The following is a 26,126-nucleotide window of genomic DNA, read 5'->3' as shown; positions in this document are numbered from 1 at the left end:
CAAATTCAGGTCCCTGCGTTGACACAGCAAACACTTCACTAACACAGTGACATCTCCCTAAGCAGAACTTGAATTGTTTAAGGTGACTCCTTTTATACATGGCCCTGCATCTTTCTGGCTCCCCTTTCTTCTGAATTTCCCTTCCTGCCAGCTTTATCCTTTTTGGTTTTTCTCATTTCTCTTCTAATTATCACATTATACTGACATGCAATTGGAACTAAATATTTCCCAAGAGTAATCTGTTGCTTTGACAGACATAAACACTTTTGTAGTATCTCAGTGGGCTTGAGCAAAACTAGTCTTTAAAACATTGTTGAACAGTCTGGTGGCCCATACCTGTGACTCCAGCACTTGGAGATAGAGACAGGAGCATCAGGGGTTCAAAGTCATTCTTTAAACATACCATGTTTGAGGTCATCCTTCGACTTGAGCCCTGTCTAAACAAACAAATGAAACACCAAAACCAACCAAACAACAACAAACTCATTATGGAAATTTCCAAAAACCCTCTGCCAGCAATCAGTCCATTGACTTAATCTGTTTCCTTCTTCCTCTGTCATATGGAATCTTTTTAAGCAAATCCCAGACATGGTGCCATTTCATAGGTAAATACTACATACTTACTTTAATGAGTAAGAACTTCAAAAATAAGACAATTAAACAGTTAACAAAACAAAATACGCCGGTGCTCAGTGCGTTTTCTTCATCTTTATTCAGCTCTGGACCCCAGGCCATGGGGTGGTGCCATTTACATTCAGGGTGTGTCTTCTCTCTGCAGTTAAACATCTCTCTGAAAACTCTTTTAGATACACTCAGAGTCAGTCAGGTTGACAGTGAAGACTACATATACATGCTTCACATCATGTTGAGTTGGAGGTCCAGAAAGAACAGACTGTGGGCCCAGAGTTAGTGACCACAGAGAGAGAATGCTCGTTTTAGTGAGCTTCTGAGATCTGAAGAGGAGTTGCCCTAGTGGAGTGGCTTCACTTAGGCAGCTTGTTTCTGGTTCATCTCTTCTGGTCCATCCGTCCCCCACACCCAGGAGCTAGAGAGATGAACAAAGTCTCCAGGCTTAACCACTGTCCAGCTCCTTCCTCCATCTTATGCTGGCATGCATAGGAGAACATAGCAGTAGGGTATTACATGTGTATTACATGTACATTGTCCATCCAGTGTGAGGGAGAGATTCCTGATGTGGGGATTTAAAGAATCAATGGAGGGAATTCTGACCTCAGTTTGGGGAATGACCACAGGTAATGTGCAACCCTGGACAAAGTTTGTGTGTCATAGACTTGCTATTCAGGAATAAGCAGGGACTGTCTGGCTCCTCATTTGGACAGTTTTTCTGTTTAGGAGACATTAACCCTAGAAGCGGAGTGGAGGACAGACTTGTGATTAGGATTCTAAAACCCTTCTGGTGTCGGATGCTGTGCTTGAACACGACATTAAGTCTCAATTTTACTTTCTGTTGTCCAAATGTAACACCATGAGCTGACTCACTTCATATGCATTCCAAGGTGCTGCTCTCAGAATCACTTCCTAAAGATGAGGAAACAATGCTTGAGAGATGAAGAGCCCAATGACAGAAAAGGGAAGAATGGATGTCCAAGCCAGCCAGTTGTCCCCAGAGTCTGAGGCCTCAGCTAAAAAGTGTGTGTGTGTCCAGGCTTTGCTGTGAAGTCACTGCTGGTACCCCTGTTGGGAAGCTGACCTCAGAATGAGGGAAGAGATGACACATGGTCCTTATCTGGTCTAGAGCAGAAGGCATTGACACAATGCTCACCTTCGTGAGGACGGGCTATGAGTCTAGATCACCTGCTGCAGGGGAAGCTGCTTTCTGAGTGACAGACAGGAAGGCATTGGTGGGAATGATTTCTTAAATCTTGTTTCCTCTTTCTAGATCTTTCCCTATACTTCTACATCTTTTCCACCAGTAAACACAGGGACTGTCCTCTCCAAAAACCTGACCTGCCATTCACACTGAGTGAGGCTGGAGACCAGTGTGCGGGAGACATGAGGGAGAGATGAGACCTAGAATTCCTTAAGATTGTAGCATGTACCCCAAGAAATAATAGATACTTGCAGGCTGAGCTGTATGGGCTGTCAGTGAGATGGCTCAGTGATAAAGTCACTTGCCAAATTATCCTGATGACATGAATTGTCCTCCTGTCTTCTGACCTCTGCACTCCCACTACGGAGAGTTCATACACTCACAATAACAATGATGGTGATGACAATAACAATAACTAATATTAATAGTGGCATTCATGCACTCACAGTAATAATGATAACAACAACAACAAAATGGCATTCATGTGCTCACAACAATAACAACGGTTTTAAAAATCAGTATGGACCTAGACAGGCATCCTGTATCTTGTAACTTTAGTGCACTTGGTTCTGAACTGAATACTGCCAGCCCCCCATCCCCTAAGGTGGTTCTGAGGATTACCGAAACATCTTTGGAAAGCACCAAGTGAAGTAAGTGCTTGGCACAGGACAGAGCTCAGTGTGATGGGTAGTTCTGCTTGAGATTCTAATAGTTCCCTTTGTACCTGGGGTCTCCAAGGACTCAGACTCAGACTCTGGAGTCTGGCTGCTGGTTTACCGACTCAGAGATAATCCATCAATATGTTCTCTCCACAACCACTTTCCACCCCTCACTCCCAGGACTAATGAAAAATCTGATAGACCTCCTCCCAGCCTCTTCTACCAGCCACAGTTGATGTCTATTTGCAGGGGCCCAGTGGAGAGGAAAAGTCAATAGTGCAATTAGGAAACACTCTTTAGTGTTGGCTCTCACTTGCAAAGCCCTTTTAGCACACATCAGGTCTTTCCCCTGTAGATATCAGGGTTTGAAAACAGCCTTCTGCACCACGGTTGGCTCACTGAATGGTCAAAGTCAAGTGGTGGTTGAAACCATTCTTCTGTCTGAGCCCTTCCCACAACACACAATCACACTGTCCTCAGGGGAACTTAAAGGAAGAGGACAGTCTCAGACCCAGTCATCCTCCCATGGGAGCCATGGCCATTCACACTGTCGAGAAAAGCAGCCACCTCTCACTGTGGCCAGACCCTAACATTTGTTGTTGTGAATAAAACGTTTGCAGTGGTCCTGGGAGGAATGATGATCCTGAGTAGTGGGGGAAAGTGAACTCCCAGAAGTTAAATGACCTTTCTCATGCCACCCAACAGGCAAGTGCTGAATTAGACATTTGGACCATGTCGATGATCTGACAAGTTCATATTTCTGTCTAGCTGGAGTAGGTGGGGTGGGGGAAGAGATGTCTTCTAAGTGTATGACTTCCTATCCCTGGAGCATCCACTTATTTTGGGAGAGGCCTATGGACAGACAGATTGGAAAAGCTATGTGTTTATTGGCTGATAGGGAGACCAGAGCTTTGACAATGTGTGTTAGAAAGGACATTAGTACCCTTTGGCCTGGAACTTGCTATTTCTAAGTTCTACTAGGGATTTGTTGAAATGGACTGCTCTTCTGGTTCTCAACTTTGGGCTGAGTCTGTTGTCATATTCACTGAAATGTCCCAGGAGTAGGGAGTAGCTTTGGGCCTGTGTGCTGGTGTGTGTGTGTGTGTGTGTGTGTGTGTGTGTGTGTGTGTGTGTGTGTGTGTGTGTGCGCGCGCGCGCGCGTGCATGTGGGGGCAGGGAGGAGAGGGGGAGGGAAGGAGAGGGAGGGAGGGAAGGAGAGGGAGGGAGGGAAGGAGGGAGAAAGAGAGTGAGAGAGAGAGAGTTAGTTCAGGATCTACTCTACTCAGGTATCCAAACTAGATATTTCCTCCCAGCAGAGTGGGTTGAACTCTAATGCCTGGACAGTGTTTTTAGTCTTGTAACTAAAGACCTTGACCTCTATCACTCCATTTGACTGTAGCTCAGGATCCTGTGACTGCTGCTCTTGTAGAATAGGGGCCATAGTGATGTCACTGGTGTTAGAAGATACTCCCAGGCTTATTGTAGATGGTGTGTTGATTGAATAAAAGCTGGCAAAGGTTAGAAAAACTGTCACCTACTGTGTCCTTCCTGTAGAATCAGATATGTGCTGAAGCCAGGTTAAGCCATGGAACTGGCCACAGGGAGTACAGGAGTGTGTATGTGTGTGAACATGTGTAAGTTTGTGAGTAGATATGAGCTTAGGGACACCTCTTGTAACAGTCTAGACTCTGGCCCTATCTGGGATCCTCTAGGAGTAGCCAACCTGTGAAAGAGCTAGGAGATCCCACAGTGGTACTGTGTGTCCCCCCAGAATCACACTTGCTGCTTGGAAGAGTCAGGTCACTGAAGGAAGAAGGCATGAGGAAGAGGGGTGAAGGTCCTTCCAGAGGAAAAAGTTTCGTTTTCTGTCCTTTGACTTTGGCCTCACTCCTTCATACTTTAGTGTTTTGCCCTTCTCCTTTGTTGTCATTAACTCCTCTGCCTCTTTTCTAGTTGGGTAAATTTTAGTGTGTTCTCTCTTTTTCATGCTTTGTACTCATTCAGACAGTTTTGATGTATCTTCTTGCTTTTGCATTGTGCGTGCTGTGTGTATGTTTACATTATGTATGTGCAAGGAGCACTTAAGGGAGACATAAACAAATGCTCTGTGCATGAATGAAGGAGAGAATTTCTGAGCATAAGGTTAGGGTCATGTCTGTGAAAATGGATTGTGTGTTTTCTGTGTTCTTCAAACGGTCACGAGAAGCCAGAGAACATCATCCCCTTTGTCGAGGGGACAGTAAAACATGTGTGGACTCTGAGGACAGCCCTCTAAGACAGTGGGAAGCAGGAGCAGGCTTCAGTTCTTGCCCAGTAAGTTACTTGATTTTTGGCAGTCACAGTTTTCATGAAAGGAAATGATGCATATGCATATTTATGTTAGCCTTTAATCATATCTATTTACTCTAGTAGCAGTAGAAACATTTGACTCACAGAGTTCAGACATTGTATTTTTTGAATGAACTGAGGTCAACAATAAAGTCTTATGCATACTAACAATGGAAGGAAGACACCACTCATTACTTGAAGGTTAGACTAATAACTCTTACTGATCCTGAGCTTTTTGGTTACAATGTTGTACCTTTGCTTAACCATCTCATTGTAAAACATTTTTTTTCTTTGAAGTGATGAGTGACTGACCCCTTATGACCTGCTAGATTTCTGTGCTTCCTTCTGCTACAGGATTCTCCCCAATATGTTTAACTTTTGTCATCAAACTTAATGAAGTTTCAGGAGTCTTACTCTAGTGTTAAGATTACTGTGGTACACAGTGAAGATCGGGGAATGGTCCATGCAATCTGCATGCAGGGTCCTGTTTTGTGCACATAGTTACTTCAGATCTTTTCCCCCCCACAGAGCCAGGGAAATGCCATTCAAAATGGAAGCAACAAGTTCCATCTTCAGCCTGGAGGTGCTGCGTGGTGCCTGGCTCTGTCAGAGCTTTGGGCCATTAAGATGTTGACATCTGCATTATATTCATTGTAAATGAAAGTAAACTAAATAATTTTGTGTACCTGTCAGGAGTCAAAGAGTTGCCCTCATGCTCCTTATCCTTTTCTTGCAAAGCTAATGATGTGGTCACCATACTGGCGTATGTTGATACATATTGCTAATGCTGCTGGAGTCACTTTCCTTCCTGTAGAATGACCCAAATTGCCAAATTGCTGAGTGTTTAATGCTGATTTTTTATATTCCCCCCTCCCTTGTATGACACAGTGGGGTTTGAGGATGCTATTAGAAGCTTTACTGGATGAGTGTGATTAGACATGGGCATGGCCTTCCTCAAAGGGCCAGTGGAGATGTTCGGTGGCTTCTTCGGTCCTTTCCCACCCTACATGGGAAGACCTCCTTGGCTACATTTCTGTCTCCTCTCATAAGACAGACTTCTGTTCAGAGACAGTGGTCACTGTTCAGGATTAGTTAGCTGTCCTGTGATTCCATTGTGTTTATTTTGAGGCTTAGCAGGTGTATTGGAGACCATGCTGGTTTTATAATTAAAGTGACATGAAATTTCTTCTAAAATAAGCAGAGTAGCTTCCAAAGAGATTCTGTCTACAGAAAAATAATGGTACACACCAGCCAACCTGGTTCTTGAATGGCCAGAATTAGAAGATCCTAACTTTTACTCAAAACACTGAGTCTCAACTCCTAGCAAGAACCCCAGTCCCCTGAGGATTGCTAAGTGAAGGTCCAGATTGCAAGACTGAGATTGAGACAGACTCCCCAGGTCATGATCTACAGATAAGCATTATGCCATCATCAGGAAGGAAGCTTGCTAGAAACATCAGCTCCCAGGCATTCTTGTATGTAGATCTGTAGTCACAAGACCCCATGCGTTTGCTGGGCACATTGAAGTGTGGGATCCTATGACCTGTCACACAATTGGATGTCCTCAGTGTGACTCCTGGTGATGAGGTAACTAGAGACAGTACCTTCATAGCTCACTTAGAAGCAAGGGGTGTGTGTGTGTGTGTGTGTGTGTGTGTGTGTGTGTGTGTATGTGTGTGTGTGTGCGCGCATATTCTTGTATATGTAGGTACTTTTGTGTGTGCAGTTGCATGTGAAGGCTGGGGGACCACTTTGTCTTTCCTGAGATATCAGTTTTTCTCAGATGGTCAGCCTTCATTATTTATTATTATTTCTTGAGATGGAGTCTGTCACTGTACTAGAACACACCAATAGGCCAAGGGGCTGTTCAGTGAGCTCCAGGGATCTTCCTGTCTCTGCCTTCCTCCATGGTGGGAGTGTGAACACTCACTCCTGTGCCTTGCTCTTTGATGTGGGTTCTGGGGATGGAGCTCAGTTCTTCATGCTTCTGTAGCAAGCACCTCCCCAATTAATCTCCCCAGCCTCAGAACAAGTTTCTACTTCTGGTTTTACAGCCCATTCCTAAAGAGTTTGTGGAAAGATGCCCCTGGGGCTGGCTGTGCCCTCCCCTGGAGCACTGTTAGAAGTCTCCAAGTTTTTCCATCCCTCGTGCCCTCTTCTGACCCCATTTGCTTTTATAACCCTGGGTCCTCCAAGCAGCTGCCCTCCTGTCTGGATTCTCTGAAGCAGACGCCAGTGGCTAGAGAAGGGACATCTATCTTTCTTAGTACTGTTATTCCCAGGAGATATGATTTGCCTGATGGATGTGTTTTGGCTGCAGCTGCTCCTAGTACAGTGAGGAATTGTTCAAAAGTCTCTGTATGTGACAATACTTTAGAAAAAATTCACCTAATCTTTAGAAAGTAAACCCTGTGGACTGGGGATATAACTTGAGTAAGAGTGTCTGACAGGAAAGCATAAGGACCTTAGTTCAATCCCAACTATCTTCTTAAAAAGAAGGGTGCAGAGAAACATACTTGTAATCCAAGTGCTAGAGAGGCAGAACAGGTGGGTCCCTGGAGCTTGCTGGCCAGACAGCCAAGTCTAATGGGCAAGTTCCAAGTCCCCTGGAGAGACCCTGTGTCAAAACACAAGGAGAATGACATATGAAGAACAGTATCTGAGGTTAGTTGACCTCTGGCTTCCACACTTACATGCACCATGTGTGTATGAACACCACAAGAGCGGGGGTAGAGACAGAGAGACAGAGAAACAGAGACAGAGACAGAGACAGAGGCAGGGAGATGGAGAGAGAGAGATGGAGACAGAGAGACAGTGATGGGAGATGTCATTCTGTAAATATGTTTATCTTATTGGTTGATGAGTAAAGCACTGTTTGGCCAATCAGGAGGAAGATAGGTGGGACTAGGAGATGTAGGCAGAGAGCAATCGGCATGTAGGATGCCAGAGGAGTAGCAAGTCCCCTGATCTTTCTTTCTCTGGTAAGATAAGACCACATGGAAATACTTAGATTAATAGAAATGGGTTAGTAATTAAAATAGAGCTAGCCAATAAGAAGCCCTGCTCATTGGCCAACAGTATTATAATTAACATTAGTCTCTGAGTGTTCATTTGGGGCAGATGCAGTTGTGGGGCCAGGCTGGTAGGAGAGAGTGCTCGTAACAAGACAGACAGAGAGGCAGACAGAGGTACCCAGGACATGGACAGTGGAAAGGAAATTGCTAGATGATGTGTCTAAATCTTCTGGCCCTGTGGCCTGCTTTGTGGAGAAGAAATGGGAGTCAAGGTTCTGGGGTCTCTGGCAGTGGGCTGTGGAACCATTACTGTTAGTAACACCCTGTGGGTGGCAGATGGTGCTTCAGTGGTGGCTGAAGCCATATTCTGCATCCACCTGCTTTTCTGTAGTCAGGACTTTCTATACCTGTCAAGAGGAGGCATCTGCTTCTCTTCCTTGATGATAACTTTAAGACTTGTCCATACCTGTGGCCACATGGACAGCATCCATTCATTTTCTCATTGCTGTGATCAAATACTTGATAAGCAACAGCAAACTCTTAAGGGATGAAGGGTCCTTTCTGGCTCATGGTTTAGGGGCACAGTCCATCATGGCAGGGAAGACAGAAGTAGCTCTTCAATGTGGTGGCAGGTGCCTAAGGCTGCTCACTTACATTTGGACAGATTAGGAAACTGGGGACAGGAAACAGGGTGGGCCTACAAATGTCAAATCTTGAGACTGGAGAGATGGCTCAGTGGTTATTAGTATTGACTGCTCTCCCAGAGAACCTGGATTCAATTCCCAGTGTCCACATGGTAGCTCATAACTGTTTATAACTCCAGTTCCAAGGAGTCCAACACCCTCACACAGACATACATGCAGGCGACACACCAATACGCATAAAATAAAAATTAATAAATCCTTAAAACAGATGATAGATAGATGATAGATAGATAGATAGATAGATAGATAGATGCCAATCTTGTCCTCAGTGACCCATTTCCCCAGCTAGGTTCTATCTCTTAAAGGTCCCACATCCTTTCAAAACAGTAGCACCTCCTAGGAACCAAGAATTCAGACACCCGAGCTCTTGGGGGTCATCAACATCTAAACTATGAAAATATTCTTATATGACTGACTCTCAGGGCTGGATCAGGAGACGTCAGCTAGCTTTTGCCTACTTTTTTCTGGATGCTGGATGAAATTCTCAGTACCCCAGGACTTTTGGGAATGTATTGATACTCCAGTTCAGCCATAGCCAGGCTGTCATCAGTGGGTAGCCATCTTGACGGGTAGCCGAATGCAGCCCTCAGCTAGACACAGTGTCAGCCAGTGTTCTAAGATATTGGAAGAGAGCATCTAAGTAAGAACTCTTCATCTGGACCACCAGAATTTTCCAAACCAGAAACTCACAGATGAAATCAAATATTTTTGGATGATTTATTGTGGACTCGTAATAATCAGAATATTCTTGAAGTTTTAGTTATCACAAGCAGCCTGTATGGCCTAAAAACATCTTTGAAATAAACTTTGTTGCCTTTCATTTTGTTTAAAATACTTCTAAAACACTTGGGAGCAGGGAGTAGGCTGCTATACAGTCAAAGAAAATACTAAAAATTGGTGGAAACACACACTAGAGACTGGAGTACGGCTGTAAATGGAAAAAATAGCTATTCCCATGTTTTTCTGGATATTCTGTGTATTTCAAGCCCCCCTTTCCTTCTCCTCGCATCTTTTTGGTTTTCTCTCCCCTTCCCTCTATTTCCCTCTTTCCGTTCCTTTGTCTTTTTCTTTTCCTTTCTCATATAGTCCAGGCTAGCCTTCCATATGCTTGAACTCATCCTCTGCCTTCACTTTCCAAGAGCTGGGATTATAGGTGTGCAGCATCATACTCAGTTGATACGGTGCTGGGAATAGAGCCTGGGGCCTTGTGCATGCCAGGCGAGCATCTACCAACTGAGTTTCAACCAAGTTTCCATGTATATTCTTTCAGTTTAATTTCCATTCCAGCTCTGTAAAATGGAGTCAATTCACAGACAAGGAAACTACAGATTAGGGGTTTTAAGGAAAAGGTTTTCCATGTACCACATGACCAGGGTTGGATTGAAACACTGGGATTGTCAATGATGAGAATTAAATCATCAAATTGGAGTCAAGAATACAGGACCCTTAAGCAATCACTGGGGTCAGAGTTGGAGCATGGCACCGGCAGAATAGTTTAAAATCCACATCCCCAGGTCCTGTTCCTAATTTGTACATCTGACCAGCAAGTCTCTAGAAGATTCTCACCCATCTCCAGCTGTGGCTTCTGATCGCTTCCCCAGTCAGGTGAACACACTGAAACTCCACAAGGGATAGTCTTTACTCAGTAACAGAGCAGCTTCAAGGGGGTTGGGGTGGGGGTGGGAGCTGTGACAGGGAGCCATTTTCTGATGCCCAGGGAAGTGCTTGGCATGCCTTTCTTTGAGAAAAGTACATGGGGCCCAGAGCTGTTTTGCAGGTTCTTAGCACACATGGGACCTCATTCTGCAATAGGCACACTCTGGACTCAGGCTGCTGAGGACTTGGCTGGTCTCTATGACAGTACTACTGCACTGACAAGTGTTTCCCAGGTGACTCTTCCATTCCAGGTAGAGGTGCCGTGGACCCAGGGCTGAGCAGAACTGTCAAAGGCTCCTCTTTTTTCTTGGAATTCCTAAGTACACAGATTCTTAGAGATTAAAACCCCACCCACAGTTAGAGGTGACTCAGAGTAGAAGGAAGAGCAGGAAGGCATGTAGAAACAGACAGGGAGGAATCACTTCTCTTAAATTCACCATAGAGTGGACTGTGAGGCTGGTCCATCTGATGGTATACAGTGAAGCTGTTCAGAGTGGATGTCAACTATGGCAGTATCGGAGCCACCTAGTGGGCCAGCTACCCTAGAAGGGTCTCAGCTCACAGTCCTTGTGTGGTCACTGCTGAAAATGTGCATGAAAAACGCAGACAGACCATAATCATATGACACTCAAGTTTGGGGTACAAATTGAGTTGTGAGGTACCCAATTTGGCTAGGATCTGGCCCTTTGATGATGGGTTTTTTTTTTGTTGTTTGTTTGTTTTTGTTTTTGTTTTATTTTGTTTTGTTTTTGCCTTTAACAGAGGGAATTCCTGAATTCAGGACTAAAACTGGGATGGCTAGTAGACCAAGGCTACTAGCTACCATAAAAATCTCTGGAGGAGCACAAAGTTGTCCTCCTCTTCTTCTAGCTGCCACCCCAAGCTCTTCATCTTGGTCCATAGTACCCCAAACTAGAATCTTGGACTGGACTTGAACCACTCCCTCCTGACCACCTGCATGCCCTCCCAACCACTTTGCAGGCACCTCTTACTGGGGCAATTGTATACCCCGACCACTCTCTTGCCTTCATTCCTCTGCTCTTCTCCAAGTCCCATGCATCTCATTGCCAGGGGCATCACTTTGAGCGACACTTCCCATCCTATTGGCTCAGGATCAAAATTTCTCAGCCTAACAGTGGAGGACTGCAGTCTCCTGATGCTCTGGCTCCCAGCCATTCATACCCCAAATCATTCCGAATGAAGTTTAGGTGGAGATGGGGCTTGAGAGGCTGGACAGAGGTTAATGGCTGAAATCTGAAAATTCATACTGGTAAATTCATATTGCCTGTCTCCCACACCCCAACCATTTCCCCTTTCGTGATTGCTTTTGGTTGTTCAACTTAATGAAGACATAACCCATATTGGCAATACATGGTGGGTTCCCATCACAGAGGCAAGTTCTCAGAGGGTGAAATTTGAAGATAAAAGATGCCTAGAGCTAGCCTATTAGCCTACCCAAAACATCCCATCACCACATCTCTTCATCCTTCTTCTGCCCCCTAGTGGAGGGAGTGGCAGCATCATGTCTTCAACTGGGCAGCAGGAGGGAGGGCAGGACACTTCCTGTTCCCTGGGTAGGTCAAGGGAGCCTGATGAGTCTCAGACCCATTTTGTCCTGAGCTGCTGTGCTGCTGGCCTGGCCTTGACCCTGCATGAGCTGTTGTATGGCACTTGAGCTTTCAGCTCACGTTAGGAGCCTGAGTTCTTAGAGTCTTTGTAAAAACAGTTCCAAAGCTGTTCCCTTAGCAAGAATGAGTCCTTGCTGGCAGGGGGTGACAGAGGACTCTACAGTCTCAGTGTCTCTTTGTCTTTGTCCAGTTGGAACTGGCTGAGGACCATCACTGGGGGCCATTTCTCCCCTTCCCAGATGTCTGGAAGATTCTCCTAAGGTCATGCAGAAGTGGTCTTGCAGGGTCTGTTCATAGCAGCTGAAGGCTCAGCTTTCATGTCCTTTTCTTTGTTTTGTTTCAGTTTTACAGAGTTTTTGGATCCATTCCAGAGAGTCATCCAGCCGGAAGAGATCTGGCTCTATAAAAATCCATTGGTGCAGTCAGACAACATACCTACGCGCCTGATGTTTGTAAGTACTGTGGTTTGGTGGCTGATATGTCCACTATCCTGACTATGCTTTGATCCTCACTGTTCCAACCCCTGTTGAGGACAATAGTCAACTTTAAATAAAAAGCAAAGCGACGTGTCCAGTTAAGCCTCACTTTCAGATCAAGACAGGCACTGGTTGCTCACTTGAGAAACTGTGATTGTCTAACACTTTGGAAGAAGAGGAGACTTGCTTACCTGAGTTATGTTGAATGTTTCTACATAGTGACAGTGTAGTAAAGCAGACTGGAAGCTAGTGACAAGAATTCCCTATCCCTTCTCCTTGCAGAATAAGCCTGGAAATCAATGTAGAGAGCTTTGCTAAACCATGTGTCTAGTTTGGGCTGGACAGTTGTTGACCACTGATAAGGTGACCCTGTGGTGGCCTGGGGAGTATGGTTCATTGGGTAAAGTATTTGCCACATGTGCGGACCAGAGATCGGATACCCTGAACCCATGGAAATGCTGAGTGGGTGTGGTGACCAGCCTGTAATCCCAGCACATGGAAGGCAGAAACAAACAATCCTCGGCAAGCATGCAAGCTAGTCTAGGCAAATCAGTATGCTCCAGGTTCAAGTATGACAACCTGCCTCAGTATATAAGGTGGAATACCATTTGAGTATAAGAAAGACATCCATCGTAAACTAGAGACCTCTACGCTATACGCACGTGTGTGTATGCCCACACACGTACATACCAACAGAAATATGCATGTGTATGCCACACACCCAGACACATTAAAAAAAGCCCACCCCATATCCTAACCACTAGATGTTGTCTTATATCTTGCTCTTAGAATGAATAAGCAAACACCCAAACAGCTGGTGGATATAGTGGGATTATTTTTACCTCCTCCTCTTACCTCATGGCAGTTACAGTCTTTGACCTTTCCCTCCCTGTGTGCCAGTGCCTATGGAAAGGCTACCTCATATAGTCCCAGCCTATGTCAGAGAAGATGGCTCATTACTAGCCACACCCTGCAGGGTCAGAAGTGACTTCCAGAGAGATGAGGGAACTTTCCTGACGCCACACAGCTGGTGAGTGACAGTGTCTGATCCGAGCAATCAACTCTGGAGATCAGTGTCCACCTTAAGACTGCCTTGGATGGTCCAGAGCATCTGATTGATGCTCAGTTGCTCCTGGAACATTGCCAGTGAGCTGTTCAGTAGCAAAGGAAGCAGTGACGTGCTCCCTCCACTGGAAACAATAACAAAACTTTCAGACGGGCTGTCTAGTGGCTTGAAGGTGATTCCGGTTGACCTACCATTCTGCCTGTGCTTCTAGGGGACTGTGGTTACTATTCGAGAACATTCACAGTCCACATGGGACTATTTGAAAGAAATCCCTTTATTTTACAGAGGAAAGCTTTTTAAGTAACTATAGTTAGAAAGATTTAAATATCTGCAAATGGAAATGCCTTCTATACTGTGTGAACATTCAGGTGTTATTACAGTTGCTTTTAATAATTACTTTTCAGCTTGGAAAATAAAATAGATTTCTGTAAATCTTAGGCAAAGTGAACTATTAAAGTCGGTTGGCAGGAAGTCATAACAAATACATATTACAATAAGATCTTTTCCAATTCCATCCTAACTCAATAAATCGTAGATATGAAGGAACCAGTGTGTGGCTAATGACTTCACAGCACAATTAGGGGAAAACATCTGTTTATCACTCAGACCCATTCTTCCCAGGGTTTTGCATTTCATGTGCTATAAAATGCAATTTGGAGATGAATGTTCATACGGGACATTGAGAGAAATTTGCGACTCTAGCTGAGATTTATGAACAATGGATTGTTTTGAGGACTAGATGCAGATGCCACAAATATTCTGGCTGCAGACATAAGGGGAATAAAACAATTTGTTTAGTGCCAGTGGTTTGGGTGAGATGCAGAAAGGCCCTTCAATGCTGTGAGTTTTGGAGAATAGACATGTATTTGCCTCCGCTCACTGACACTCTCTAGCCTTGTAATGAAACAAGTTCAGTCTTTTACTTTGTTAATAGTGGTTGATGAAGCACATGTGTTTGGCTACAAGAGTCAGTGCAGTTCACAAGAACAACAGGAGAGCAGGCACGCCATTTAAAATATCTGCAGCTGGAAGGTAGAAAATACTTTGTCATTCCATAATTATATTTGTTCACCTAGATTTTATTAAGAACTTAATGTGAGCTATTGTTTGTCAGCTTTGGGCCCTCAAAAGCTTTCCCAGTGTCTGCAGAAGAAAGTTGAGTGGCCCATATGGTCTCCCAGATATTTAATCTAGGTCAGTTTCTCTTGGAGGCTCATTCATCTATTCTGTGTGCATGTACATATGTGTGTGCATGTACACATGCCATGGTGTGCCTGTCACAGTCAGAAAACAGCTTGTGAGAGTTGGACCTCCCCTTATTCTTTGTAGATTCCAGTGATGAAACACTGGTGGTAGAAGTTTGGCAGAAAGTACCTCTACTGGCTTATCCACCTCACTGGCCTAAATTCCATTCTTTCATTTATAAAACCTGCAATCTTTTATGTAGGTTGAAATGTTTCCATCCAATGGTGAACTTTCTAACTAAAATGTTGTTCGAGTAATTAGTGGCCCCCAAGTCATGAGTGTGCATGTGTGTTTGTGTGTGTTTCAAAACCCCTTGGTCAAATGCAACCAGAAAAATAATATAGTAAAGGTTTGGTGATTGAGTCAAGTGCAGTCAAAGGGAGAATAAACCATATTGACCTCCTCAGAAAAGTCCCAGCTCCCATTTTATCTGCCTGTGGCTCCTACAGTGCAGGTAATGGGTCTGCGTATAGTGAGACTGTTTAATGCCAAGAGCTTGTTTTTGTTTGTTTTGGTTTTTCAAGACAGGGTTTCTCTGTGGCTTTGGAGGCTGTCCTGGAACTGTCTCTTGTAGATCAGACTGGTCTCGAACTGACAGAGATCTGCCTGCCTCTGCCTCCCAAGTGCTGGGATTAAAGGCTTGCACCATCACCACCCAGCTGCCAAGAGCTTGTTTTTCCATGATAATTCTGTCTCCCTGTTGACCAGAGAGACAGACCAAGGATTCTTTTCAGAAACATTTGAGTCTTGACTTAACAGTTCTCTGTCATCCCCAAGCAGTCAGTCCCTTGCCAGAGACTGTGCTTATTATTCAAGAGGTCACGATTGCTTGCTGAGTGTGTGGGGTCTATCAGAGCATGATCAAACACTGATATTGGTGTTGGGAATATCAGTTGGTCATGAATGTTACTTAGTATACATGTTGATGCCATGTTGTGCATTCAGGGCACACTTCCAAAGAACATGTTGTAGGTAGGGGAAACCATAAGGGCTGTGGAGAACAGGGAGTCAGGTCAGGCACACCCCTCTAATCCCAGCCCTTGGGAGGCAGAGGCAGAGGCAGAGGCAGAGGCAGGAGGATCTCTGTGAGTTGGAGACCAGCCTGGTCTACAAGAGCTAGTTCCAGGTCCCCCAGGAACCTTGCATATTTACTCTGATATCAAATAGGATCTGGAAAGGTCAGAGGGGAGATTCAGGTAAGCTTCTATGGAGCTTCATCACCTTCTTCATCACCATCTTCACCACCATCTTGTTACCACCATCCTCGTCACTATCATCACTTTAATCACTGTCATCTGTCACCATTCCCATCACTGCCACCATCATGGGCTACCACAGTGGCCATGGTTTTTGAGAACAGTGCTTGTGCTCATCACATAATGAGCGGCATCTCAGTTAATCAGACTCTCTGATGGCACCATTTTTCATCAGCTCAATAATTTCAGGATGAAAAACCAAACAACTCCACCGATGTCTTACAACTGTTAGAAGCTAGACCAGCCCCTCTCAGAACACCGAGAAGCCCTGATGCTCTGATGCCACCTTTTGGACTTGGGTGAGGTGGAGAGGTGATGCCAGCATGTGACACACAGATAATTCAGACATAAAGGTTCCAGCGTGGGAGGTCAGAGCCATGTAGGCCCACTGAGTCGGAGTTTATTGGGGGTGTCTGTTGGGTGAACTGAGTCAGCATTTATCAGGGGGCAGAGGAGGCAGGGATGGAGCCAGATGGTGGGTGTCTCCAGATTAATGATTATTATTATTTTTCCTCATACCCAGGCAGTGATAAAGCATCTGCTGTGAGCCAAGTCCAGGGCTGGGCAGTAGGGATGCAGGATTGAGTACCATGTGGCTTCTATTTTAGTGGAGGTTCAGACACAGATGTCAACTGGGCAGTTCAGCATTGCTGGAAAACCCTTTGAAAAACAGCTTAGACTCAATGGGAGACTGAGAAGAGAGTTCCACAGATTTTTTTTCCCTTGCCTTTCAAGGAAACATCCAACTCATTTTCTTTGTCTCTTCTGATTGTGGCCAGAGCTCACCTGATTTCATCCCCCAGAATCTTCCTGTCACTGTGATGATGTGCTAGGATGGTTTCCTATTCTGGGATGCCTTTAAGGAAGATAGGAACTAGTCTGTTTGGGGAGAGGACGGAAGGAGAGAGACACACTTTGTGGGTGATAGACAGTTTAATTTGTAGTCTCTTTTTAAGTCTTTGATGGTCCTTTCCTTGGTGACAGATTGCTACTGTTTACCCAAAATGGAGCCTTTTCTGGGTGTCTGTGTGTGTTCTAGTTGTCTTTAAAAATGCTTCTCCACCCATTGTAGGCATTTTGACCCTGTTGTGACATGAGTGAGCCTTGGTGGCCTCCTCATTGGCTAGAATCTTGATATTGGAATGTTTTGGACTGGAATCCTTTGTTGTTAAACATCCTACCACCCCCCCCCCCTCCATAGGCTGCTCCAAGCCTGGCCTTTCCTAGCCACATCTGGGACAGTCTAGTGCTCTGCAGCAGTGCTAAAGAGTAGCATCTGGACACTGAGGACATTTCCTATGTAAGATTCACTGGTGGGTATATAAGGTGGGAATCCACTTGGAAACAGTGATCATATACTGCTTGGGCAAGATGCCTGGGAACATCTGTTCTTTTATGTTTTCAGCTTTCTTCCTTTGCCCGGCATTCTCTGCTCAGGTCAGGTGGGGTTGTGTGGGGCGCACGTCAATCCCATACGAGATCCTCATCCTCTGTGGGTGTACTCTGAATACATGTTACATTCATTTGGGGATATAGAGGCAATGGTAAATATAGATGTATCTCTGCTCTGTGTTGGGCTCTCTGCTCCCTAAGAGCTTATATCTTAGACCACAAGCAGGAAAGGAATGGTGTGTGGCTTTCCAAACCACAAGGCCTCCAGGACATCCCTCTTCCAGCACACTGCCAAAGTCTTCCCAGATGTCGCTATCAACCGGAGACAAGAATTCAAATGCATGAGATTACATAGCACAGTGCTTCTCAACCTATGGGTCACCACAGTTGGAAATCACAGATTTCTGACTGTCTTAGGAACCCCCAACCATATATTTATTTTAATTGTTGCTTCGTAACTGTAATTTTGCCACTTTTTCCTTTAAGTTTTTGATGTGTATTTATCTGTACATGAGAAAAATACATTGAACATAAAGAAACCAAGTGCCTTACTGCCAATAGTCTGTGGCCTCATCTGTGACCACATACTGCACTGACCTCCTTCCAACCAGAGTTCATCAGATGGCAGCCACTCACTCAAAGCCAGCACTCTGCTCCTTACAAGTTTGTGGCCTTATCTACATTGTAATTGATCTTAGGGACTTCGGGGACCCAAAGGTAACTATATATACATACATATATATGTATAATTCTGCTTTATTGCATGGGGTCACAATATGTAGCAAGTGATTATATGGCCAACCACAAGATGGATGTTGATAGGCACAAACATCTGTCTTTAACCACAAATGAAACAAGATAACTTGCCACCATGCAAAGGCTGTGTTGGACTGGTGCAGTCCTGAAGGTTCACAGCACTCAAGTGTGTTAAATGCAAAACTCGTGTGTCTGATAGCATTGGATAAGAAGCACAGGACACAAGTGTCCCATACTCATCAGCCACCTGTGCCACACATGTAACAGAAAGGCCACTTTAAAGCTTTTCAGAGTTCTTTAATCAGGTTTGCCTGTAAAAATATCACCACACTAGTTAGAATCTATTAATTACATACCAGCATAAAAGTTCAGACAAGGTGGGTTACAAATTATGAATTTTTTTGTCAAGCTTGACTTTATAGGAGACAAAGCAATCTCTGTAATATACTGCAGTTCAGTCTTCAAGAGCTCAAAGAGTGACAAAAATGCTTAAAAGTTAAAAATCATTAAAAAGTTTCTAATTGTTTTAAAACACACATAATTGAGACAGCAAAAGCCAAAGCAGTACCCTTATAATCCTCATGTGCTTCCTAGGAGTGCTTTACAGCTTAAGCCTCTACCACCTGCGTGGAGTGTAAAGAAAACAAGCCTATCACTGAAGACCAATGAAGCTCATGCCCAGAGCCAAGGTAGAAGAAGCCCTGTAACTTAATCCCTGATTAACTCACCTTCCCCATGCTGTGGGTGCTCAGGCTGTCATCTTTCATTTGTGAGAGTTCTTCCCCTTCAAATTTTAACTGAAGCCACAGTACTACTCAAATTTATCTGGGTCAGATTCTCGAGTCCTCACACCTGCATGTCTGCACTGCACTGCACAAAACCTTCCTTCCATTAGTGTTGCTCCGTTACTGCCACCACCCCAATGCTTACTATGCTCCCAACCTTCACAGCTAGAAGAAAGTTTACTTTATTTCACCAGCTTTAGTGTAGTTACAGATAAACAGCTATTTTGGATTACCTGCCTCAGAAACTTCTAGCAAACTCCAGTTGAGGGTCTGATTTCAGTTTGTAGATATGAGCACATACTTGTCTGCAATCACCCAGAGAGATGAAAATCTCTAAGAAACCTTTAAAGACTTAGGTACAGCAGCTCATGCCTTTAATTAATCCTAGCATTCAGAAGGCAGAGCCAGGTGAACCTTTGTAAGTTCAAGACCAGCCTGGACTATATGTTGAGATCCTGTCTCAAAAACAAAACTGGGGGAGGCTGGAGTGTTGTTCAGTGGGTAGCGCTTGCCTCGGATATGCAAGGCCCTGGGTTCAATCCCTAGCACCATGGAAAGAAAAAAGGTGTCTCAGTTCTTAAGACCATCAAAAATATGGACCCACAAGTTGAGAACTGCTGATGCAGGGCATTTATCCAAACCACCATACATGGACAGGACAAGGGCATGAGACTGGTGCCCCCAGTGTTGCTAGGACATAGGAGAGATCACACCCTACAGTTACTCACAGATACTTCTGTTAGGAGATAGAACTTGGCACTCTGTCAGGTTAGAGCCCTTTTCTTGAGCTCTTGAAGTGGGAAAAGTGAATTGTCCCTGCCCCCAACCCCGTGCTTAGTACTGGCTCAGTAAGCAGGTGATTGGTGGTCATAAAAATGATCCCAAATAGCACCTACTTGGGAAAGTTACAGAGTGGATATAATGAAGTTTTGTCTTGGCAGAGGCAGAGGGGAGGGAGACCTAATTAAAAACAAGAGATCTGTGACAGGGAATGATGTTTAAAGAAAGTCCTTTGTCATCAGGCCCTAGTGACTCCTTATCTATCACTCCTGGCTGTGAGCCTGCATATTTGTTACCTGATACACTATCCCTTATTTGGGCCAAAATGTCCTACTCTAAAATCCCATTTACCAGTCTCTGGGGCCTCATATTTTATTTGGAGTTTTATTTCTGCCTACACATATGGGAGTATGTTGGCTAGGGTTGTCTCTTAACACTTTTCTTCTGCTCTGTTATTCTATTAAGGCTTGACTTTTGGTGTTGTCCTTACAGCTCAGTATTTGGTGAGTTGTTCTCTTTGGGAACATGTGGCATGAACTATACCCAGGGTTTTAAGGGATGGGAAATAATTAGGCTGCTGAGCTTGACATTTGCATTTGAAGTCAGAAAGGATTCTTGAGCCTTGACTGTGGTCTTGGCTCTTAGGAGGTGATACTCTCGACATTGGTTTTCAGGATCTGAATGTAAAGATGTGTTTCTCAATCAGCACCGTCAGGATCATTTGGGATACTTGTTTTAAAAATGTGATCCTTGGTCCCTACACTTGTCATACAAGTATGTCAGCATGTCAGCAAGCCCTGAGGTTTTTCAGATATGAGCAGTTGGCTTCCGGGCGTCATCAGTTGGTTTCAAAGCCCATGTCATCCAAAGCCATAACTAATGAGGAGACAACCCCTAACCAGTTAATACCTCTCATGGTCACAAAGACATAATGACAAATAAGAAGGAAGGATTTCTGGTGTCTCATTAGCTGTCTCTGGAGGCAGAAACCAAAGATGAGTTCCCAAAGTAATTGATTGAAATGGAAAAAGCCTGTTCTGAAAGGTTGTGGTCATTTGCATGAATTCCATTTATGACTTTGTCCTATCAAGAAGCCCCTCTGTGAAAAGTGACATCTCATCTGAACACATTGAAGAATTCCTAAGTGGGAACATAAAGGGTCCATAGTTACCACCCCCTTCCCATCACTTACGGATTGATGCCATGTTCCATCCATCCAGACACTGTTACATATGAAGATTTAAGTAGACACCTTTCCTCCTTGTGGCCACAGTAGTTAAAGAAACTCCATATGGGAGGCAGAGACCATGCTTGTAACTTATAAGCTATCTGTCCCCAGGCCTGTCACTGAACACAGGAAGTTGTCTCAGAGCCACCATGAGCCTTCAATAATCCAAATACAGGAATTGCCTCATATGCTTTATGATGAGCCTGGTTACATGTAGACCCACCAGATTCATTCCAGTGTGGATTTGGGTAGATGGAACCTTAGTTACTTTCCTTGTTGCTATAACCAAATACCTGGCAAGAGGCAACTTAAGGAAGAACAGATTTATTAGGGCTTACAGTCTGAGGGGGATACAGTCCATGATTGTGGGGAAATCATGTCAGTAGAATCCAGAAGTGGTTGGTCATGTTGCATCTGTGTTAGGAAGCAGAGAGGGAGAGAGAAATGAGTGCTGGTATTCAGCCTCTTTCTCTTTGTCGTTCTGTCTGGGACCCTACTCACGGAACAGTACTGCTCACAGTTAGATTATATCTTCCTACACAAATTAATATGATCTAGAAACTGCCTTATAAACCCAGAAGTTTGACTTCTAGGTGACTCTATATCTTGTGAAGTTGGAGGAAGAATCTGTATGAAAGGACTCACTTCTAACCTAAAAGGAAAAAAAGAAAGGGATATTCAATAGAAGAACTCAAAAGGGGAAGGAGTTGATTGACTCTCATTAAGAAGGCCTATCCTCTCATGTCTCTAGGGAGGTGGAGCAACAGCTTGCAGTCATGCCCCCCTCCCCACACATACACGGGGTGGGGGGAGGTCCAGGGTTTACTGGTGCTGATGAACTATCCTAATTATACACTATTCTTTACTCTTTAAAAAGCTCCCACTTTAAATGTGGCTCCTAGCAATTACAAATCAATTAGAACCTGCAATCAGACCTCCAGTTTCCTGAGCCTGTGTTTTTGCTCCATATAGACAAGTTGCCCTTCTTTGTTTAAGGTCAATTCAGTAAGGTTGTTTGACTATCGAGTTGAAGTTGACTGGGACTAATCATGAATTGCCACATCTGAAGCAAATCAGAGTCCTCACGAGGGATTATTTGTTGTTTCTTCCAGGCAATTTCTTTCCTCACACCCTTGGCTGTTATTTGTGTGGTGAAAATTATCCGGCGGACAGACAAGACTGAAATTAAGGAAGCCTTCTTAGGTAGAGTATTCACAGTTCTTGCTTTAGGGGCTGGGAATGATCTTAATTAGATAATCACATTTGAAAAAGAAATCTCATTTACACCCAACTGATTTTTTTTTTCCTTTGGTCAAAATTAAACTCTGGAAAAATAAGACAAGATAAGCTTAAAAGGTGTTGAGTCAGTGTGAAGTAAAGGGTACTCACGGGTAGGGATTCTCAGAAGGTGCCCAGTGTGGCTGCCTGCATGTGCATGGGTCTCTCTCTCTCTCTCTCTCTCTCTCTCTCTCTCTCTCTCTCTCTCTCTCTCTCACACACACACACACACACACACACACACACAGAGAGAGAGAGAGAGAGAGAGAGAGAGAGAGAGAGAGTCAGTCAGTCAGACAATGAGACAATTCTACTGAGCTATTTTAGCAATCAAAGTAATTTAACCTGTGTCTAAATCTCTAGCTTTTTCATTAGTCCTCTGGAAAACTAAATTGGGTACATATATAGTTTAAATAAGTTATCTAGGCCTTCATCTCCAAGCTTGGGTGTAGTATATTGTGTGGACTTCCCATCCTCTGGGGTGGTAAGTCTGGAAACTGAGGTTCCTCACTATGGGATGTGTTTGTTAATTACTGGGCTTATAGACTTGAACACCGTAGTATGACACTCCGCTCTTTTCTTAGGGAGGGAGTATGAATGAGGCAGAGTGTGTATCTAAAGGATGAAGAATAGAGGCCATTTTTATGTAACCAAGCTTTAGTTAAGTCTGTCTAGTTGAAAAGAATAATGTTACGTTTCCCTTTCAGATTAGCTCAAGTAAATAATGGGTTTAAAGACAGAGCTAAAATAAGCAGTCTTATCAACTCCAAGAAAAGGAGGGGATAACAGAGAAATGCTCCATGGGGCTGCAGTGGGAAGTCAGCTGGAATGTCAAGAGCTCATGACCAACTCTGTCTGAAATATGCCTTCCCTCATGTCCCTCCACTTCCTGTCCTCTCCAGCCTGGGTGTGGTTTCTTCTGCCCCAGACCTTTGCTTTCTATGGTATATGGGCTCACAGCGGTGCATGGGCTCACAGTGGTGCATGGGCTCACAGTGGTGTATAGGTTCAGGTGCATGGGCTCACAGTGGCTCGCAGTGATGCTACCTTCTATTTACACATCTGACTGCTCAACTCTAGTGACCACCCCCTATTTTCACTCTGTTTCTTGCTCCCAGTCTCCTTGATGGAGACTTTGACTCAATTGTTTCTCCAGACTGAAAGCAAAACAGTCTTGACTCTGGCCAGCCTGTGGTTACATGCTTGCTCTCTCAGGTCAGGCGTGTGCTCCAGGCTGCTAACCTGTAGACTGGGAGTTTGGTCACGTGGCCTAGGTCTCTTTGGCTGTGATGACGAAAAGTTTTAAGTGTTTTCATGGAGGTAGGGGCATTGGTACCTTGCCATACCTGGCTTTAGAGAGAGGGCAGTATTGGGATGGCTATTACTGCGGCCCTCAGAGCATCCTGTTGGACACTCTGTTTATTGGTTTGGGAATCCCTTCACCTCACTTTATTTTGTAGTTGCTCCCTCACATAGAGTCCCAAGATAAATGACTGTGGGAAAGAAAGGCTGTTGTGGCTATAGTTTACTGCTGGCTATGGGATTGTGTTCTTGTGGCATCTCTAAGCAGCCCTGGCCACCTCATCTAGACATTTTCATTCCCAGCTAAGTCTCCCTTAGGGTGATGCTTTAAAATTGAGCACCATACTCTGCCTCCTATATGGTAACTAAAAAGGAATTATTGGCTGTTCTGTTTGCCTAAATCAATGAGTTCCTGTCCAGAAAATGATGAAAAGCCAGCAGTGTGCACAGAGGTTGCAAACAACCCACGCTTCAGGAAGGTTTGGAGGCAGTAAGGGCGACCTTAAACTTCAAAGTCAGAAAACTAGATGGTTTCTAATCAAGCCTGGAATTCAGAACTCTCTCATGGAGGGGAGGTTAGTTGTCATGCCACTCTGTAGTGAGGGTATTTGGAAGATTTTAACCCAGGCATTTACACCTGAGCCCCAAGTGTTCCCCTACAGACAAGAATGGCAGTGTGTTCCCTGTGCAGCTTCTAGCTTGTAGGTATTCAAGTTATAGAATAGCCAGGAACTCTGTTATGGAAAGACAGGAATACTGGGCTGCTTAAAACTACAAAAAATGACAGGAAAACTCTCAAATCCTCTGGCATGCCCATAGCCCATAATACCCTCAAAACCAGCCCCTAGCAAGCCAACCTGTAGGACATGCCACTTTGAATTTCTTTATCAGTCAGTCTTGTTTGTGTTTCTGATCAATCAGTCAAAATGGTACTGTCAGATGCTGTGAAAATACCACATGGGTTAGACCTGTGGGGCTCTTGTTAGTCAGCAAGTACTCTTGCCTGGGGCAGTGCATTCTCCTGTCTTTGCAGCCACCAAGCATCCCATCAGAGCCTCACCTTCATTCTAAAGAATGAGGAACATTGGAATAGATACCTCATGAAAGGTCCCTGCATCAGTACCCTGTCATTTTGATGCCCTCTCCTCAGTACCCTGTCAAACTATCATTCAGATAAAAATTAGTCAGTCTCATGTGCTTCCAGAATACTAAAGCAATTCCCACTCCCAAATGCCATCACTCTAGCTTCCCATCCTTCTCTATCTCTTTCAGGCATTTGGACCATACAGTGCATTTGCTGGTATTTTCTAGCTCACTTACTTCAAACCTATGGAAAGAGAGCACTGTCTACAAGCCCACTCAGCCCCGAGTGTGTATGGATTGGGCTCTGGATCAATGGAGCTGTATATGAAGTTTACTAAGATGTATGTGGGACAATGAGAGATCAGCCAGTGATGCCCGCTCACAGATGGCTTGTCTGCACTGAGGCCAGGCTCCCAGGAGAGGAAGGAGTACAACTCCCCTAGAAAGCATAGCAGGGCCAGCCCTAACAGGGAAAAAGCCCACCACTATCTATTCTATGCCATCTCTCACAGTTTGTTGTCAGGACTCTTTGGGAGAATTCAGCCAAGACAGCCTAGGGGATTTTCTCTCTTCTGCAAAAGAGGCTTCTCACCTCCGCTCTGCCCTTGTGGAGGAGAAGGAGGCTGGCATTTCTGGCAGGAAAGATCTGCACATAAAGACTGTAGTCACTGGACCTTCCCGTGATCTCCACACTCAGAGCCAGTTTATACCCCGGGTTGCCCATTTGACATTGTGAAGGCAGTACTGTGGTGCTGGCTTAAGTTCAGCTCTCCAACAGGGACCTGTATCTTTTCCCACTCCGTTCATACATGGCCAGGATTGTTCCATCACCACTCAGGTGTTTACTTTTTCTTTTCATCCCAAGCTTCCCCATTCTTTCTGTTCCCTACAACCTGCTAAAAGCAGGTGGCTTTGCCTTCATCTCAGTAATGTGTGCCCTGGTGGCTGTGGTGGCTATGCCAGAGAACTCTCTGCTTGTAGAGTAACTCACCTATTTCCCTTGATAATAATGAGTCACTGGAGAAAGGTCCTTCCGAAAATGCCCCTCCACTGTGCTCATCTTACACAAGTGTCTACCAAAGAGAAATAGTAGCTCATGTGTTTTATTACTCAACAAAGAGAGGGCCTCTCTGAGTTTCCGTTGCTTATATAAGACATTTATTTGACCTTCATCACAGTGACAGTGATGACTGTGCCTCTTAAGTCCTCTTATCAAACTGTAGGAGGGAAGGTCAAGGTTTTTATAGGAAAGGTGTTGATTCATGTTGCTGCCCCTTTTGTTTGGTCTGTCCCTTATCTAGTAGGTTTCCAGGCTGCTTGGAGAAGGTCCCTGGGCTGTATATTTTAAAATAATGTATTCTAGAAGTTTTTGCTGGTTTTGATGACAAAAGTTACCTCCTGGACTCTCAGTCCTCTTGGAAACAGTGATGGACAGCTGTTGGCAGGTGATGGGTCAGAGATGACAGAGGCCTTACCAGGCTGTCCCGCTCTTCAGAAGGATTCTGGCAGCTGCTCTGATTTGAATTATGCCTGAGGAGATTGCCAGGAAGAAATAAAAAAAAGTCATGGGTCTTGCTATAAGTAAAAGAAATTCTACACGCTGTTGTATTAAATCTGTTTATCTCAGGCTAGAAAGTGATGGATGGGCTTGTTTGTGAG

At 44.5% G+C, this 26,126-nt stretch overlaps 1 protein-coding gene across 1 annotated transcript in view; it reads left to right on the top strand.

The window, feature by feature from the left end:
- LOC100754084 (phospholipid phosphatase 4) overlaps positions 1-26,126 on the top strand; it is a 114,093-nt gene that overhangs the window by 39,893 nt on the left and 48,074 nt on the right. Inside the window, exon 2 of the mRNA XM_035441289.1 lies at positions 12,164-12,272. Within this exon, the coding sequence (XP_035297180.1) occupies positions 12,164-12,272 (109 nt within the window). The remainder of the gene's footprint in view (positions 1-12,163; positions 12,273-26,126) is intronic.

The sequence above is a fragment of the Cricetulus griseus genome, chromosome 3 (genome assembly GCF_003668045.3).
Source record: "Cricetulus griseus strain 17A/GY chromosome 3, alternate assembly CriGri-PICRH-1.0, whole genome shotgun sequence".
Classification (NCBI taxonomy): Eukaryota; Metazoa; Chordata; class Mammalia; order Rodentia; family Cricetidae; genus Cricetulus; species Cricetulus griseus.
The sequence above is the reverse complement of the archived record's forward strand: the minus strand, read 5'-3'. Positions and strand labels throughout refer to the sequence as shown.